The following is a 20,505-nucleotide window of genomic DNA, read 5'->3' as shown; positions in this document are numbered from 1 at the left end:
TTTTGCTCATCTTTATCAAGGGAATCAATTATTTCTGACCCCACTGTATATTTCTGTGTGCTCTGGCGGTGATGCAGAGTGAGCCGTAACCATGGTGGCGTGGTAGGTACAGCACAAACCAAGCTCAATCAGTCCGATAGATCCCCTGGGCCAACGGCTAATGGTCGGCGTGTATCCTGAATTACATCACCTCAGTTTGGCCAACATGGTAGAGCAGTGTGAAAACAAAATGTTCCTCTCCATGCAAAGCTTTGCTAATCTCCTCCATCATATCCAGCTTACATAAAGCTGGGTTTGCAGGTCGGCGCTATCACTGCCTCCACCTCTGTTGCCTCCTGGTCCTCTAGCCTACTACTGCTCTACACTGCCCCCTAGAGCTGGGGAGTTTGACTGAGAATGGCACGGCACTACTCCGTGTTTTAAAGTCTAGATACATTGGGAAGCAGTAGGAGGCTTGATACTGGGTCAGGCTTGCTCACTGAATCTATTAACAATGACAGGCTGTGTCTGTGTATATGCGTGGGAGTTGGCATCTTAGCTCAGACACGACAGCTACACTGTCATCTCTACTGGACAGGAATGGCACAGTTTTGGGGGAGGGAATCCTTGGCAACCAAAGGATATTTCTATTTTTGTCTGAAATGGCTGGTACACTAAGGTTGTATTGCAGCTGATGTATCATCATAGAACATTTGTCTTATTGATTGACAGTAGGGCAGGCTCTATTCAATTGCGGTTCATCTCATCAATATAGTCTATATGAATTAAACTGGTGTATTGCCGCTATCTCCTTCATACATATTACAATAACTTTTACAGAGCAAAAAAGTTTTTGCTTAATTTCTATTAGAATCAATTCAAGTAATATATAGCACTCACTGATCATCTTTTTCTCTGTCATTTCAGCCTTAACAGCATACACATACCTCACCATCTTCGATCTCTTCAGGTGAGTAAATGGGCATCCTGGGGAGCATCATGTTTTATCAGCACTGTCTAAAGAAGTTTTACACTAAGCTAAATATTGTACCTAACACTTGTGTTGAGCTCTTTTTACTAGAGTGCAATTGCTTGTGTTGAGGTGTTGTTAGTCATGATGATTTACAGTACCATTCAAAAGTTTGGACACCTACTCATTCAAGGGTTTTTGTAAATTTGTACTATTTTCTACATTGTAGAATAATAGTGAAGACATCAAAACTATGAAATAACACATGGAATCATGTAGTAACCAAAAAAAAGTGTTATACAAATCAAAATAAATGTGAGATTCTTCAAAGTAGCCACCCTTTGCCTTGATGACAGCTTTGCAAAGTCTTGATATTCTCTAACCACCAAGAATCTAAAATCTAAAATATATTTTTTGGTTACTATATGATTCCATATGTGTTATTTTATAGTTTTGATGTCTTCACTATTATTCTACAATGTAGAAAATAGTAAAAAATAAAGAAAAACCCTTGAATGAGTAGGTGTGTCCAAACTTTTGACTGGTAATGTATGTGTACCTGTTGGCCTACAGTCTGATCACCTGTCTGCTGAGTTCCTGGGTGGCCATGAAGAAGCCTAGTCAGCTCTTCTCGTTTGGGTACGTCCATTAGCATACTGATTCTACAGTGGCCTGTTTTCTAAAATGAGTCATTTGATGATCATGTTTCCATTGACTTTTATTGATTTATTAATGTCTACTGGATTTTTTTGGTGTATGCTTTAATGTACTGTATGTGATACAACACTTACATTCCCACACATCTTAGGTTGTTTAAGGAGGGGCTAAACTTACCAATTCCTCCTGGGCATTTCTGGTACTCATCAAGAAAAATTTGAATTGTGTGGTTCAATATGGGTGTTATGTTCGCTATATCATATCCTGACAGTAATGTTTGTCCCCCTTCAGTCACCGTACCGAATTGCTTAGCAACCGGGAGAGGCAGCAGGACAACGTGAACATGATTGGTCAGGGAATACTGCATTTCCTGCTTTCTAGATGTAGTTGTCTTTGATAAATTTGGTGTTTGTGATTCTAATGTGAGTTCATGAATGTGAGGATGTTTGAGTTGGAGAAAACCCAAGCCGTTTATAAAAAGCAACTTGTTTTTTCAACATAACATTGTCTTGTGTATGGATTGTTTAAACAACTTTGAGGTGCTGTGTACTAATGGTTAGTTTGGATGTCTGTAAATTGAATGCGTGGGTTGTAGGTTGATTCTGGTGAGCGATTGGATAGTGTGCTCTGCAGCATACCGGGCATCTGTGATCTGGATGATTTGATTACTGCCAGCCAGGATTAGACTGTGCCAGGCTTTGATCCTGTGTAGGCAGGATTGAAATCAGAACCCAACCATGATATTAAGTGACATCTTCAGTTACACATCTCACAAAACCCAGTTTTGGAATATACTGACTTTATGACCAAAACTATCCTACTTACACTTTTTGGTCAATTTTGGCACTGGAATAAATATTTATGACATGCTCCTGCGAAAAAATTGAATTAGCATAATACAACATTTCCCATCTATATCCGTCTGTTTTAGCTAGAGATCAGTTTTTTTGGCATGTGCTGCAACTATCTACTGCGTCCTCCTTCCGCGTCGGAAGTTTGTCAGACCAGGAGACATCCTGAAAATCTCATGAAAACGTCTGTAGTGACCAAACAGTTTGGGCTAATATGATAACCCCCAATTCAAAGTTGAAACTCTCACGAACATGTACATGTCGGTGGTTTTGCTCTAGGACGCCCACAAGCCTCGCAGGACTTGTCTGAAGGTTGCCCAGCTTTAAAAATGAATGGTAGTAAAGTGCCTTCAGAAAGTATTCACACCCCTATACTTTTTCCTTCAGTTACTACCTGAATTGAAAATGGATTAAATGTAGATTGTGTGTTACTTATCTACACACACTGCCCCATAATGTCAAAGTAGAATTATGTTTTAGACATCTTTACAAATTAATAAAGGATTAAATGCTGAAATGTCTTGAGTCAATAAGTATTCAGCCCCTATGTTATGGCAAGCCTAAATGTGTTCAGGTGTAAAAATGTGCTTAACAAGTCTAAGTTGCATGGACTCACTCTGTGTGCAGTAATAGTGTTTAACATGATTTTTGAAGAACTAACTACCCCATCTCTTTATGGGATAGTTATTCAAACACATTAATTTCAAGCACAGATTCAATCACAAAGACCAGTGAGGCTTTCCAATGCTTTGGAAAGAAGGTCATCTATTGGTAGATAAAAGTAAATAAAAATTAAGACCTTATTCATGACACTTTGGATGGTGTATTAATCCACCCAGTGACGAAAAAGATACAGGCATCCTTCCTAACTCAGTTGACGGAGAGGAAGGAAACCGTTGAGGGATTTGGCCAAGGGTGATTTTAAACCAGTTACACAGTTAAATGGCCGTAATACAGTGCATTTGGAAAGTATTCAGACCACTTGACATTTTCCACATTTTGTTACGGTACAGCGTTATTTTAAAATATATTAATTTGTTGTTTTCCCTTACCAATCTACACACAATCCCCCATAATGACAAAGCAAAAACAGTTTCCAAATGTATAAAATAATAAATTCAAGTATAACATTTACATAAGTATTCAGACCCTTTACTCAGTACTTTGTTGGAGCACCTTTGGCAGTGCTTATGGCCTTGATTCTTCTTGGGTAGGACGCTACAAGCTTGGCACACCTGTATTTGGGGAGTTTCTCCCATTCTTCTCTGCAGATCCTCTCAAGCTCTGTCAGGTTGGATGGGGAGCGTCGCTGCACAGCTATTTTCAGATCTCTCCAGAGATGTTTAATCGGGTTCTAGTCCGGGCTCTGCGTGGACTACTCAAGGACATTCAGAGACTTGTCCTGAATCCACTCCTGCATTGTCTTGGCTGTGTGATTTAGGGTCATTGTCCTGTTGGAAGGTGAACCTTCGCCCCAGTCTGAGGTCCTGAGCGCTCTGGAGCAGGTTTTCATCAAGGATCTCTGTACTTTGCTCCGTTCATCTTTCCCTCGATCTTGACTCGTCTCCCACTCCCTGCCTCTGAATAACATCCCCACAGCATGATGCTGCCACCAGCATGCTCACCATAGGGATGGTGCCAGGTTTCCTCCAGACGTGACACTTGGCATTCAGGCCAAAGAGTTCAATCTTGGTTTCATCAGACCAGTGAATCTTGTTTCTCATGGTCTGAGTGAGTCCTTTAGGTGCCTTTTGGCAAACACCAAGTGGGCTGTCGTGCCTTTTACTGAGGAGTAGCTTCTGTCTGGCCACTCTACCATAAAGACCTGATTGGTGGAGTGCTGCAGAGATAGTTGTCCTTCTGGAAGGTTCTCCCTTCTCCACAGAGGAACTCTGGAGCTCTGTCAGTGACCATTGGGTTCTTGGTCACCTACCTGACCAAGGTCCTTGTCCCCCGATTGCGCAGTTTGTCCGGGCGGAGAGCTTGAGGAGGAGTCTTGATGGTTCCCAACTTCTTCCATTTAAGAATGATGGAAGCCACTGTGTTCTTGGACTTTCAATGCTGCAGATGTTTTTTGGTACCCTTCCTCAGATATGTGCCTCGACACAATCCTGTCTCGGAACTCTATGGAAAATTCCTTCCACCTCATGGCTTGGTTTTTGCTCTGACATGCATTGTCAACTGTGGGACCTTATATAGACAGGTGTGCCCCTTTCCAAATCATGTCCAATCAATTGAATTTACCACAGGTGAACTCCAATCAAGTTGTAGAAACATCTCAAGGATGATTAATGGTAACAGGATGCACTTGAGCTAAATTTCTCATAGCAAAAGGTCTGAATACGTATGTAAATAAGGTTTTTCTATTTTATTTGTAATAAATTTGCAACTGTTTCTAAAAACCTGTTTTCATTTTGTCATTATGGGGTATTGTATGTCGATTTTATATATTTTTATTTATTTAATCTATTTTAGAATAAGGCTGTAACTTAACAACATTTGGAAAAGAGAAGGGTGTCTGAATACTTAACAAATGCATTGTAGGTGAAAACTGAGGATGAATCAACATTGTCATTTAGGTTAGTATTGTGGAGTAACTACAAAGTGAAAAGAAGGAAGCCTGTACAGAATAAAAATTCCAAAACATGCATCCTGTTTTAAGGCACTAAAGTAATAGTGCCAAAAAAACTTTTTGCCCTAAATACAAAGCATTATGTTTGGGGCAAATCCAACACAACACCACTCTCTTAATATTTTTAATCATGGTGATGGCTGCAACATGTTATGGGTATGCTTGTCATCGGCAAGGATAATAACCTAAAACACAAAGCAAATATACACTGGAATTACTTACCAAGATGACATTGAATGTTCCTGAGTGGCCTAGTTACAGTTTTGACTTAAATGGTGTTGAAAATCTGTGGCAATACTTGAAAATCTGTGGCAATACTTGAAAATGGCTATCTAGCAATGATCAACAACCAACTTGACAGAGCTTGGAGAATTTAAGGTATAATGGGCAATTATTGTACAGTCCAGGTTTTTGAAAGATCTTCGATTTCCCCAGAAAGACTCACAGCTGTAATCGCTGCCGAAGGTGACTATAAAATGTATTAACTCAGGGCGTTGAATACTTATCGAAGAAAAATGATTTTTCCCCCCTCCATTTAATAAAAAAAGTAATGTTAGAAATTTTCTTCCACTTTGACATTAACTTTGTGTAGATTGTTGACAAACAATGACAATTAAATCCATTTTAATCCAACTTTGCAACAACAACATGTGGAAAAATCAAGATGTGTAGTTTCTGAAGAAACGGTGTGTGTGTGTATATATATATATATATATATATATATATATATATATATATATATATATATATATATATATATATATATATATATATATATATATATATGTATATGTATATGTATATGTATATGTATGGAAGTAGTTTAGTGCCAAAACAAAGGGGTTAAGTATGGGTACAAAATATATATAATTTCCTGATGTATCTTATTTTAGATACAGGACAGACACTTCAAAGCAAACTTAAGATACAATTGTTTTACTATCTGTTTAGACTCTAGACTAGAAGTTAAGCTCCTGACCTGTGTTGATGGCCGTGTGTTTGTTTGCCCGTGACAGACTGCAGTCGCGGTACGGTGTAGCCTTTGTATGTTTGTGTGTTGTCCATAATCATCTCATACACACAGCCTTTGACACACCATGCAAGCTGTTTTTATCGGGTAGAGCTCTGTTTGTTTGGCATAGGGCTCTGTGTGTTTGCTTTTTTTCCTTTGACCTTAGGGTGTTGAGCAGTGGTGGTTGCATAGAAAGCTGCTTTTCAGCTTGATTTGGCCCTAATGTGCTCACTGGGCCAGTACAATGGGTCAGCCACTGGACAGATTATCTAATTTCAACTGGGGCAACTCTCCCTAACCCTTCTGTCTATCCAGCTTTCCCAGTACAGCATGTTACTAAACATTGACATGGGGACAAGGAAATAACCAAATGATGTACATTTACAGATGGAAACGTCTTACTTCTTGACTTAACAGTGTACCTTTTATACACTACTCGCTTCTACAATGTATGGAACCATATCAGTGCAGCACTAGTGATGATCAATTTTAAGTCATTATGGAAATGTTTTGTGTTCCACTTTCTATGTTCTGGATACAGTAGGATTTTCATTAATGCTTACAGAACGGACACAGAGACGGACTCAGTCCCAAAACTCCTGCGTTGTATGTTGTTATATTCATGTACCTCTTATTGCTGTATAGAATGTTGTTATTGTTGTACAGAATGTTTATTTTTATCTGTCCGTTGGAATTTTCATATCAGACAATGAGATCAGTGATAATAAAAAATTAAAAAACATTTTCAAGCATCCTGGTAGTCTTTCAGTAGCTCAAATGAAAATGTATGGTACAAAGCACATGATCTCTGATGTCAGTCATGTGTATTTTCAGTTATGTTCGTTTGCTTGATTGCTCACGTGTGTGTGTGTGTGTGTGTGTGTGTGTGTGTGTGTGTGTGTGTGTTTTCCACCAGGTTTAAGCGACTGGAGGTCCTTGCTGTGTTTGCCTCCACGGTGCTGGTGCAGCTGGGCGCTCTGTTCATCCTGAAGGAGAGGTAGGTGGAACCAGGGTTTACCCCTGTTTTGGGACACGGGGTGGGGGACGGGGGCTACTGAATATTTCAGAGCTGTGGGAATGTCTGCTTGTGCCCACACCTAGGGCCAAGGCGACCAGAGCCAGGGTTTATCCAGCGGTCACTGCTCAGGCAGGTTTTAGGAGGGGGAGGGGAGTGCTGATGACGGCGCAGTCACTACCTCTTTTCACTCGGCTGCCAACTAGTACGTCAGTTGGCAGCCGAGTGGGGGGGGGGGGGGGGGGGGGGGGATGTTTGTGTTGATGAGTGTAGGACATTTCAGCACTGGGAATGTTTGTTCATATTTATGTCCACACCTCAACCTGAACCACCCATTAGAGAAGGCAGGGTTTATCTAGCGGTCACGTCTCTGCAGGGTAGAGCAGGGGAGAGATGACGTTATACTGTCTCTTTCACATGGCTGCCAAACAACATGTCAAGCACGTGTGTAACAAGGCTTCCGTCATTCAGAGAGAGAGAAACGGGTGGAGGGAATACTCAAATTAGTATGATATTACGTTTGGTATGGTTACATAAGACAGAAGGTTACTTAATCCATAAGAGTCTAAGCCCTGTCTAACACGTTGGAGGGTTCTACTAAGGTATATGGAATTGTTTTTAAAAGGTCCTACCAAGGAACATTTAGCAATTTGATTTTGAATTTTAATACTACCTGAAGTATAAAGAAATTGGGCCTTACTACAATTAGCCCATATAAACGCATTGAATAACAAATTCACTACATGGAACAACAGTTAGTCCTCCCAAAAAATAAAAAGGAAGTTTGTTCTGAAGAGTCAAAGATATAAGAAAGATCAGGAATATCATATAACCCCTTATTTTTGGCACTAAAGTGTCCATATATACAGTTGAAGTCAGAAGTTTACATACACTTAGGTTGAAATCATTAACTTGTTTTTCAACCACTCCACAAATGTCTTGTTAACAAACTATAGTTTTGTAAAGTCGGTTAGGACATCTACTTTGTGCATGACACAAGTAATTTTTCTAACAATTGTTTACAGACAGATTATTTCACTGTATCACAATTCCAGTGGGTCAGAAGTTTACATACACTAAGTTGACTGTGCCTTTAAACAGCTTGGAAAATTCCAGAAAATTATGTCATGGCTTTAGAAGCGTCTGATAGGCTGAGTCAATTGGAGGTGTACCTGTGGATGTATTTCAAGGCCTACCTTCAAACTCGGTGCCTCTTTGCTTGACATCATGGGAAAATCAAAATAAATCAACCAAGACCTCAGTAAAAAAATTGTAGACCTCCACATGTCTGGTACATCATTGGGAGCAATTTCCAAACGCCTGAAGGTACCACGTTCATCTGTACAAACAATAGTACGCAAGTATTAACACCATGGGACCACGCAGCTGTCATACCGCTCAGGAAGGAGACACGTTCTGTCTCCTAGAGATGAACGTACTTTGGTGCTAAAAGTGCAAATCAATCCCAGAACAACAGCAAAGGACCTTGTGAAGATGCTGAAAGAAACAGGAACAAAAGTATCTATATCCACAGTAAATCGAGTCCTATATCGACATAACCTGAAATGCCGCTCAGCAAGAAAGAAGCCACTGCTCCAAAACCACCATAAAAAAAAAGACAGACTACGGTTTGCAACTGCACATGGGGACCAAGATCGTACTTTTTGGAGAAATGTCCTCTGGTCTGATAAAACAAAAATAGAACTCTTTGGCCATAATTACCATCATTTTGTTTGGAGGAAAAAGGGGGAGGCTTGCAAGCTGAAGAATACCATCCCAACCGTGAAACACGGGGGTGGCAGCATCATGTTGTGGTGGTGCTTTGCTGCAGGAGGGACTGATGCACTTTACAAAATAGATGGCATCATGAGGGATGGAAAATGATGTGCATATATTGAAGCAACATCTCAAGACATCAGTCAGGAAGTTAAAGCTTGGTCACAAATGGGTCTTCCAAATGGACAATGACCCCAAGCATACTTCCAAAGTTGTGGGAAAACGGCTTAAGGACAACAAAGTCAAGGTATTGGAGTGGCCATCACAAAGCCATGACCTCAATCCTATAGAAAATGTGTGGGCAGAACTGAAAAAGCGTGTGCGAGCAAGGAGGCCTCCAAACCCGACCAGCTCTGTCAGGAGGAATTGGCCAAAATTCACCCAACTTATTGTGGGAAGCTTGTGGAAGGCTACCCGACATGTTTGACCGAAGTTAAACAATTTAAAGGCAATGCTACCAAATACTAATTGAGTGTATGTAAACTTCTGACCCAATGGGAATGTGATGAAGGAAATTAAAGCTGAAATAAATCAATCTACTCATTCTTTCGACATTTCACGTTCTTAAAGTAGTGATCCTAACTGACCTAAAACAGGGAATTTTTACTAGGATTAAATGTAAGGAATTGTGAAACTGAGTTTAAATGTATTTGGCTAAGGTGTATGTAAACTTCCGATGTGGCCAAAAGTTTTGAGAATGACACATTCATTTTCACAAAGTTTGCTGCTTCAGTGTCTTTAGATATTTTTGTCAGATGTTACTATGGAATACTGAAGTATAATTACAAGCATTTCATAAGTGTCAAAGGCTTTTTTTGACAATTACATGAAGTTAATGCAAAGAGTCAATATTTGCAGTGTTGACCCTTCTTTTTCAAGACCTCTGCAATCCGCCCTGGCATGCTGTCAAATAACTTCTGGGACCCATCCTGACTGATGGCAGCCCATTCTTGCATAATCAATGCTTGGAGTTTGTCCGAATTTGTGGGGGTTTGTTTGTCCACCCGCCTCCTTGAGGATTGACCACAAGTTCTCAATGGGATTAAGGTCTGGGGAGTTTCCTGTCCATGGACCCAAAATATCGATGTTTTGTTCCCCGAGCCACTTATCACTTTTGCCTTATGGCAAGGTGCGCCATCATGCTGGGAAAGGCATTGTTCGTCACCAAACTGTTCCTGGATGGTTGGGAGAAGTTGCTCTCGGAGGACGTGTTGGTACCATTCTTTATTCATGGCTGTGTTCTTAGGCAAAATTGTGAGTGAGCCCACTCCCTTGGCTGAGAAGCAACCCCACACATGAATGGTCTCAGGATGCTTTACTGTTGGCATGACACAGGACTGATGGTAGCGCTCACCTTGTCTTCTCTGGACAAGCTTTTTACCGGATGCCCCAAACAATCGGAAAGGAGATTCATCAGAGAAAATGACTTTACCCCAGTCCTCAGCAGTTCAATCCCTGTACCTTTTGCAGAATATCAGTCTGTCCCTGATGTTTTTCCTGGAGAGAAGTGGCTTCTTTGCTGCCCTTCTTGACACCAGGCCATCCTCCAAAAGTCTTCGCCTCACTGTGCGTGCAGATGCACTCACACCTGCCTGCTGCCATTCCTGAGCATGCTCTGTACTGGTGTTGCCCCGATCCCGCAGCTGAATCAACTTTAGGAGATGGTCCTGACGCTTGCTGGACTTTCTTGGCCGCCCTGAAGCCGCCTTCACAACAATTGAACCGCTCTCCTTTAAGTTCTTGATGACCCGATAAATGGTTGATTTAGGTGCAATCTTACTGGCAACGATATCCTTGCCTGTGAAGCCCTTTTTGTGCAAAGCAATGATGATGGCACGTGTTTCCTTGCAGGTAACCATGGATAACAGAGGAAGAACAATGATTCCAAGCACCACCCTCCTTTTGAAGCTTCCAGTCTGTTATTCGAACTCCATCAGCATGACAGAGTGATCTCCAGCCTTGTCCTCATCAACATTCACACCTGTGTTAACGAGAGAGTCACTGACATGATGTCAGCTAGTCCTTTTGTGGCAGGGCTGAAATACAGTGGAAATGTTTTTGGGGGATTCATTTGCATGGCAAAGAGGGACTTTGCAATTAATTGCAATTCATCTGATCACTCTTCATAACATTCTGGAGTATATGCAAATTGCCATCATACAAACTGAGGCAGCAGACTTTGTGAAAATGAATGTGTCATTCTCAACTTTTGGCCACGACTGTACATCCATTATTTTTTTCAACTGGTACTTGGGTACCTTCAGACGAGTCTTGAGGCCTGTGGGCGTCTTAGAGCAAAAACAACCAACATGTGAGCGTCATCTTTCCACAGAGGGGTCATAATTGTTTTGTAGGCCAAATCGCCAAACCGTACAGACGATTTTGTGAGAAGACCGATTTTCATTGTCTCATTGTCTGACAAACACCCCTCTAGAGCTGTCATCTTTCACTGCAGATGAGAAAGTGTGACATCTCTGGATGCGGTGGATTGAGCTGCAACCAATGCAAAAAAACTGCTCTAGCTGAAACGGACAGATCTTTATTGGGAATTTTTTAAATTTTGCAAATTAGATTTTGTGTGGACGCGGACATCGACCTTAGGGGGTTCAGGCAAAAACTAAAGTATGGTGGTTGGTCGGGGTGGATGGGTAGTATTGTAACGCCAACGTGTAGCAACCCAAAGGTTGCGTGTTCTAATCTCACCATGGACAACTTTTGCAGTTTAGCAATTTTGCAACAACTTTCTACTCTTTAGCTACTTTGCAACTACTTAGCATGCTTGCTAATCTTAACCCTTTTAACCTAACTCCTAACCTTAAGCCCTAGCATAGCTACAGTTAGCCACAACAAATAAGAATTTGTGACATATCATACGTTTTGCAAATTCGTAACATATTGCACGAATTGGAATTTGTAGCATATTGTACGAATTGCAAATCGTAATCCGTCATATGAAATGGGTGATGGACATCCATCCACAAATTAATACATGCCATAAAAAACGGAACATATCATACTAATTGGAGTATCTCGGATTTGAATGTTCTATGTTAAATCTACCCGAGTCCAGGTTGATTTGTTGTAAGTGTATGGTAAATCTAGGCTGGCTCCATACCTTCTTCCCTTAATGTTGCCATGAATACTGGACAAAGGTTTTGATCATCCAGGACAAATCTATCCTGGAGACATATGCAAAACCACTTCTGTAAATAGCCTTTAGTGGTGTGTTTCTGATGGCTGTTGTCCCAGTGATCGGTACTAGTGTTACTATCAGACTTAAATCGGCCATGTAGCTCACAATGTGTACTGGCCATCTCTTTTATTATATCACTCCACCTTAGCATCTCAGCACAGACTCCCCTCATTATTACTAGCGCCATGTGTTTTCCCTGGTATAGGAAGTGCCCTTATTCTAGGTGTGTGCCAAGTACTCGGACAAAACGAGTATCGTAATGGATATGGAGAATTTTCCAAATTCGATTATGACACAAGTATATTTTCTAATTTTCTGGGATCTGAAATGAAGTATTTTCAGCTACCAGCACTCATATCTCTTTCACTCAGTGTGAAGCGCTATGTGCTCTAAACAACTGTCGGCTAGTTTCTAAGTCTGTAAAGAAATGGGCGGGATATTGGTTGAGCCTGCTACGACGATTGGATTGAAGCAAGCCGCTCTCCCTCTGCACTAATTTCTCCAGACAGACGCACGGCTCTGTTTCACTCACTCAGTCACTCGTCTCAGGGTCACAAGTCTCCCCTTCTCCAAACATTGTGTTTGAATCGGAATCTGTAGTTGGACATAGTTGTTCAATGTAGTTATTTCCCATCCACTTTCCTGAGGCCATATGGTGGTTTGTCTGTCTGCTTGGCGTTAAGTAGACCTACTTTCTGTCCAAATAATTATTCCATTGTTGACGTCTGTCGTTATGTCATGATCCAAGCCCATGCTTGCATGCTATTATTATTTATTCTCACATTAGGCGTGTTTACAGAGCAACAGATCATTTGAAAATGAAATGACAATAGTAGATAGTTTATTTTGATTCTACAAATTCTGTGGCATAAGTGTCAGGAGAAAAGTTTGGCTCTCTCAAAAGTGAAACAATATATGGGGCAAGCGAATTAGCCTGCCTTCGGAAAGTATTTATACTCTGTCTTATTCCACATTTTGTTGTTACAGCCTGAATTCAAAATTGATTAAATGTATATTTTTTTTCACCCATCTACACACAATACCCCATACGAAGTGAAATCATGTTATTAGAAATTTTTGCAAATTTGCTACACATCCATTTTCACGTCTTGCCTTCGATTCAAGTCAAAACGAACTCGTCACTCAGGAACATTCACATTCTTGGTAAGCAACTCCAGTGTATATTTGACCTTGGTTATTGTCCTGCTGAAAGTTGAATTAATCTCCCAATGTCTGATGAAAAGCCGACTGAACCAGGTTATGCTCTAGGAATTTGCCTGTGCATAGCTCCATTACATTAATTTTTTTATCCTGAAAAACTCCCCAGTACTTAACGATTACAAGCATGCCCATAACATGATGCAGCCACCACTATGCTTGAAAATATGGAGAGTGGTACTCATTAATGTGTTGTATTGGATTTGCCCCAAGCATAACATTTGTCCTGCATACAAGGGGCTAATTGCTTTGCCTCATTTTTTGCAGTATTTCTTTAGTGCCTTGTTGCAAACAGGATGCATGTTTTGGAATTTTTCTTCCTTCTTTTCACTCTGTCAATTAGGTTAGTATTGTGGAGTAACTACAATGTTGCTGATACGTCCTCAGTTTTCACAGCCATTAAACTATGTATCTGTTTTAAAGTCACCATTGGCCTCAAGGTGAAATCCCTGACCAGTTTTCTTCCTCTCCGGCAACTGAGTTAGAAAGGACGCCTGTATCTTTGTAGTGACTGGGTGTATTGATACACCATCCAATGTGTAATTAATTACTTCAACATGCTCGAAGGGATATTCAATGTCTGCTTTTTGAATTGTTTTACACATCTACCAATAGGTGCTCTTCTTTGCGAGGCATTGTAAAACCTCCCTGGTCTTTGTGGTTGAATCTGTGTTTAAAATTCACTGCTCGACTGAGGGACCTTAAACATAATTGTATGTGTCGTGTACCGAGATGAGGTAGTCATTCAAAAATAATGTTAAACACTATTGCAAACAGAGGGAGTCCATGCAACTAATTGTGACTTAAGCAAATTTTTACTCCTGAACTTATTTAGGCTTGCCATAACAAATGGGTTGAATAGTTGACTCAAGACATTTCAACTTTTCCTTTTGAATTAATTTGTAAAAAATATCAAACATAATTCTACTTTGACATTATGGGGTATTGTGTGTAGGCCAGTCACAACATCTCTATTCAATCCATTCAGGTTGTAAACCAACAAAAGTTGATAAAATTCAAGGGGTGTGAATACTTTCTGAAGGCACTGTAAATCTGTGTCTGGAATAAATGCAGGCAGTAGTAGCCAGCCATGCATTAGGCTATTTATTAGCTTATTTTGTTGATAATTGAATAGGACTAAGTAAATCATGTGCATTTTCATCTGTCAGGGTTGATTGCCTTTGAACAATGTGTGTGGAAGAGTTAAGGAACATAACGATGAGCTCTGAGTGATAGTGCAGTAATGCGCGCTTGAGGTATACGCTTTACTGGCATTTAAAGCTCACTTCCGGATTTTCCGTTCACGAGTAGATCCGATTACAAGTATCAACTGTGATAAAACGGATACGACTACGAGTATGACTAGAACAACAGCCCAACAGAGGGTTTCCTGGTATATGAAGTGCCCTTGTACTATAACAGCCCAACAGAGGGTTTCCTGGTCAGGTCACGTGGTACCTTCCTTGTTTATTAACTTGTCCCATATTGCTCCATGTTTCTATGTGACACTGTTTTTCTTCCCTTCTGTTATTTTGTCAGTGTGGAGAGATTCGTGGAGCAGCCGGAGGTGCACACGTAAGTAGGCCCCGGTCCAAACACATTTGCCCACACGCCCGTGTTCCACACACACACTCCAGGGAGAACAGCAGCCCAAACAAACATCACAGGCAGGTCCAGACAGTGCTAGCCTACCGTCGCTCTCGTCCTTCTAAACTGAAAACAATGTGATTTTCAGCTAATTATGTTGCCATCACTCGCCACAGCCTGGATCACCATTATGAAACAAAGATTAGTAGTTTGATGAAAACAAGACCGACTTAAACCTGTCTCCGTTGACGAGATTACATTTCAAAGCAGTGGAACATTGGAGTGCATTATCACTAAAACCACAAGTATTATTTTCACTGCTGGCCAGCAGGTGTTAGCCAGGCAAGACGTCACATGTTCCAGGTACCACAACATTTAATCTAGTGTAGAACATCCATTTACAATGCAGCACCCACTGACTTCCCTCAGCATTAAAATCTGCCTCAGTTGATTTGTTTTTGTGGATATTAAAAAAAATGAATTGTCTCTATTTGGTTGTTTTGATGTTTGTTTTCTATCACAATTCACTTATTTAACTTCATCATGAAAGTGTAATGTATTCCAACTTAATTTTAGCAATAATATTAACTTGATTGTGTGCACAGTAATTAGCCTAGTACTTGTGTAGTGAAAGGCAATGAGACGACTGTACAAGCCATGTAGAGTGTGTGCTATGTTTGACATCAAAGTGTTACAAGTGTATGTCTATTTTGTACTGATAATGGTACGTGTGTGTGTGTGTAGGGGTCGTCTGTTGGTGGGGACCTTTGTAGCTCTGTTCTTCAACCTGCTAACTCTTCTCTCTGTGAAGAACAAGCCCTTTGTCTACGTCTCAGAAGGTAGGTCAACTCTGACTGTCCTCACCCGTCACTGCCTAGTATGTCGGAGGTTATAATGAACTGTCTATACTAACTTACTGTATGGAAAAAGAGGTTGCCGATATCACAGTATGTCATTTATAAAGCATAATTTTTGTAGTGCATTCTGGGGTAGTATTAGGTCTTGTTTTCAACTGTGTTTGTCAGTAATGGATTCCACACAGTCATTGATAATCAATTCTGTCTGTGGTACATGGCAGTCCTAGTAGCCATGGTGCCGCCCTACTGTGCCTGGTCCTGCTGTAGGTGGCTGTCTGTTGCAGTCTGGCTGCTATTAACCTGAGCTGCCAGCTGGGGAGCTGGCGCTGCACGATGCCTGTCTGTGGCTGCAGTGATTCACTAAGCAGGGCCCAAGCTGTCATCTCTCACTGTTAGTTTGTAAATCGTCATTGACACAGTTATGGACTCTGGGACAATCCAGCCCCAATACTAGTTGACCCCCTACAACAGTCTCACTGAAATTCAATGAGACTTTTCATAGTGTACACACAGCCCTGTGCACGTCATTAGCACGGTCTCTACTCTAGCTCACAATACAACCAGTATTCTGAGAAAAAGCTAAGTTCGCTAGAGAGCGAGGAGAGGTAAGCAGTTAGGAGGGCGAAAGAGATGAGAATGGCCATAGAAGAGAGCTGGAGTAAATGAATGAATGGAGGGAGACGAGAGGAAAACACAACCCTTGGAGATCACACAGTCAGCACTCTACCTAGTAGAGGGCAGCGTAGAAAGCTGAGCTTTCTGTCTTTGTTTGTTTTGAGCCCAATGTTTACGACACACAAGCAAAATGTTGACACTGTCCCCTTCGTCTATGGCCTTTTCTGTATTAGTGTCCGCTCCGATATGCCCAATGTTTTTGATCAGTGCAGATGGGGTGTATTTGGTCCATGGCCTCTTAGCAAAGCCATTTAGCCTTCCTATCTTATGTAATTAAGGTCTTTAGTGGCGCAGTATGCTAGGTTAGGAGCACTACGGCTGTCTTGCTGTCCTCCTTCGCCTTGCCTTAGAATGACTTAATCTGCTCGAGGAACATTACGACACGAGATGTGCTTAGATCATGGACGAATGAGCAGTCTTCTCAGTCGGCCTTGTCTGTCACCCAGTCACGTGCCACAGAGGAGACCTCTGAATGGCTCTGCTTGGGCCTCCACCAATCCTCTCCTCGGTTCTGAAGGAGGAGTTATTGTGTTTGGATCTTAGCAGGTTGTGTTGAGTAACAGTGATGTAGTACACAATGACTGATGATTGACATATTAGTGTGCACCTTTAGATCAAACAAACGGTGAAACTCCGACATGTCACATGGGGTCAACTCTTTAATCCGATTGGAACGGTCACTCACCAGCGGATATAGTGAGGAGAGGAAGTTCAGTGCAGGCAGAGCTAGAAGATGAAGCAGGATGAAACAGAGCCGACATTCCATCTCAGTTTTCTGTCCCTAAAACTACAATCTATTACGAACACAGTACACTACATTTTATAGACTTAACACTTTGTCAATGTTTCAAGAAATGTCATTGTTAAGGAGTGTAAGGGTGAATTGAGTTCTTGCACATGCACGCTTCAGTGTAAGAGTTCCCTATGGAATGGAAATATGCAAATGCATGCTATAACGCGCCAATAGAATCTTGCTAGCTTGTGATTGGCTCTGCCCACTGTGCACAATTTACTCCTATTGTAAAAGATGCATCTTTTACGATCTTGGGTTCATTCTGTGGGTAAGCTAATGCTCCAACCACTGTCTGTCCCAAGCATCTTTGACCGGTGTTCTGACTTACTGCCCCCGCATACTGCTTGTATCCACAGCACTAACTTGTGAGTTGGTGATCTGCCGCTCGTTTAGTAAAGTGCAGCCAGTTCTCTGCTTTCTCTCTGTTTATCGTACTGATGCATGTATGATAAAGTCTGTCTTACTTGTGTATGTTTACCATCGTTAAATTACGAGCCTAGTTGGTTTAGCTACGGAGAAAGACAGGAACCTTCCAGCTAACCATTATTGGCTGATATAATGGCTGGGCTGGACATGCTGAGAGATGAATTCGGATTGGTCTGCCATGTAGCATGCATACAGTGGGGCAAAAAAGTATTTAGTCAGCCACCAATTGTGCAAGTTCTCCCACTTAAAAAGATGAGAGGCCTGTAATTTTCAACTATGACAGACAAAATGATGGGGGGAAAATCCAGAAAATCACATTGTAGGATTTTTTATGAATTTATTTGCAAATTATGGTGGAACATAAGTATTTGATCAATAACAAAAGTTTCTCAATACTTTGTTATATACCCTTTGTTGGCAATGACAGAGGTCAAACGTTTTCTGTAAGTCTTCACAAGGTTTTCACACACTGTTGCTGGTATTTTGGCCCATTCCTCCATGCAGATCTCCTCTAGAGCAGTGATGTTTTGGGGCTGTTGCTGGGCAACACGGACTTTCAAGTCCCTCCAAAGATTTTCTATGGGGTTGAGATCTGGAGACTGGCTAGGCCACTCCAGGACCTTGAAATGCTTCTTAAGAAGCCACTCCTTCGTTGCCCGGGCGGTGTGTTTGGGATCATTGTCATGCTGAAAGACCCAGCCACGTTTCATCTTCAATGCCCTTACTGATGGAAGGAGGTTTTCACTCAAAATCTCACGATACATGGCCCCATTCATTCTTTCCTTTACACGGATCAGTCGTCCTGGTCCCTTTGCAGAAAAACATCCCCAAAGCATGATGTTTCCACCCCCATGCTTCACAGTAGGTATGGTGTTCTTTGGATGCAACTCAGCATTCTTTGTCCTCCAAACACGACGAGTTGAGTTTTTACCAAAAAGTTCTATTTTGGTTTCATCTGACCATATGACATTCTCCCGATCTTCTTCTGGATCATCCAAATGCTCTCTAGCAAACTTCAGACGGGCCTGGACATGTACTGGCTTAAGCAGGGGGACACGTCTGGCACTGCAGGATTTGAGTCCCTGGCGGCGTAGTGTGTTACTGATGGTAGGCTTTGTTACTTTGGTCCCAGCTCTCTGCAGGTCATTCACTAGGTCCCCCCGTGTGGTTCTGGGATTTTTGCTCACCGTTCTTGTGATCATTTTGACCCCACGGGGTGAGATCTTGCGTGGATCCCCAAATCGAGGGAGATTATCAGTGGTCTTGTATGTCTTCCATTTCCTAATAATTGCTAAATAATAAATAAATACTTTTTTGCCCCACTGTATGTATGTCTAACATGAGCTGCTCAGTATGTGTATGTAATCCTTTCTAATGCAGCTTTTTTGAAAGATATCACAAACTTAGTGTTGCTATTGCTGGATGATCGTGCCATTCTGACTCTGAAAATGAATCAGACAATGAGGAAATCCCTGATTTAGGTTAAAACAAAATCATTGAATCAGACATTGTAGACTCTTCTGAAACGGTGATCAACAGTGTTGTCACCAAAGAAGTTGACCTAGTTTTGAAATCACTGGAATTCCCAATGGAAGCAGAGTAGGAAAACCAAGGACAAAATTCTGCCGTTTGATTGCAAATATGCGGAGGGAGTCACAAAGAAGGCTGTTGTATAAAACACATCTCTGTATTGCATTTTCAAACTAAGGGCAACTATGGCATCCTTGACAGAGAGGGAGAAGCGTTCATCCATGTATACAGAGAATATAAGAGAGTCTAGCTAGCTTCATTTTCAGATATTATGTTTCTAATTTTCACAATTTTCATTGCAAGTTAACGTCTTATGGCTGCAATCCCGTTAACGGGATGATATGACAACAGCCGGTGAAAGTGCACGGCGCCAAATTCAAACAAATCTCATAATTAAAATTCCTCAAACACACATGTATCTTATTCCATTTTAAAGGTAATCTTGTTGTTAATCCCACCAAAGTGTCCGATTTCAAATAGGCTTTTCAGCGAAAGCACCACAAACGATTGTTAGGTCACCACCAACTCACAGAAAAATTCAGCCATTTTTTCAGCCAAAGAGAGGAGTCACAAAAAGCACAAATAGAGATAAAATGAATCACTAACCTTTGATGATCAGATGACACTCATAGGACTTCATGTTACACAATACATATGTCTTGTTCGATTAAGTTAATATTTATATCCAAAACCTCAGTTTACATTGGCGCCATGTTCAGAAATGCCTCCAATATCCGGAGAAATTGCAGAGAGCCACGTCAAATAACAGAAATACTCATCATAAACTTTGATGAAAGATACATGTTTTACATAATTTAGGAAACACTTGTTCTTAATGCAAACGCTGTGTCAGATTTCAAAAAGCTTTACGGCAAAACACAATATTCAATCTGAAAACAGTGTTCAGCCACAAAAGTAAGCTATACAGTTACCCGCCAAATTGTGCAGTCAACAAAACTCATAAAAAGCATTATAAATCTTCACTTACCTTTACTGATCTTCATCGGAATGCACTCCCAGGACTCCCACAAGAAATGTTAGTTTTGTTCGGTAATGTCCATCATTTATGTCCAAATAGCTATTTTTGTAGCGTGTTTGGTAAACAAATCCAACGTCAGGAAGCGCGTTCACTAAAAGCTGACGAAATGTCCAAAAGTTCCATAACAGTCAGTAGAAACATGTCAAACGATGTATTGAATCAATCTTTAGAATGTTTGACATAAATCTTGAATAACGTTCCAACCTGAGAATTACATTGACTTCAGATGAGCGATGGAACAGAGCTCCCTCTCATGTGAACGCGCATGGTCAAGGCATGGCAGACCTGACTAATA

The 20,505-nt window shown here is 41.1% G+C and overlaps 1 protein-coding gene across 2 annotated transcripts in view; it reads left to right on the top strand.

Moving 5' to 3' along the window:
* LOC129836463 (zinc transporter 6-like) overlaps nucleotides 1-20,505 on the top strand; it is a 77,612-nt gene that overhangs the window by 35,811 nt on the left and 21,296 nt on the right. For both annotated transcript variants that reach the window (XM_055902668.1, XM_055902669.1), the window contains exons 5-9: nucleotides 907-949; nucleotides 1,523-1,588; nucleotides 7,018-7,098; nucleotides 14,843-14,878; nucleotides 15,635-15,729. In XM_055902668.1, the coding sequence (XP_055758643.1) occupies nucleotides 907-949; nucleotides 1,523-1,588; nucleotides 7,018-7,098; nucleotides 14,843-14,878; nucleotides 15,635-15,729 (321 nt within the window). The remainder of the gene's footprint in view (nucleotides 1-906; nucleotides 950-1,522; nucleotides 1,589-7,017; nucleotides 7,099-14,842; nucleotides 14,879-15,634; nucleotides 15,730-20,505) is intronic.

This window comes from Salvelinus fontinalis, chromosome 37 (genome assembly GCF_029448725.1).
Source record: "Salvelinus fontinalis isolate EN_2023a chromosome 37, ASM2944872v1, whole genome shotgun sequence".
NCBI lineage: Eukaryota > Metazoa > Chordata > Actinopteri > Salmoniformes > Salmonidae > Salvelinus > Salvelinus fontinalis.
Note: the sequence above shows the minus strand (reverse complement) of the source record. Positions and strands in the feature narration are given on the sequence as shown.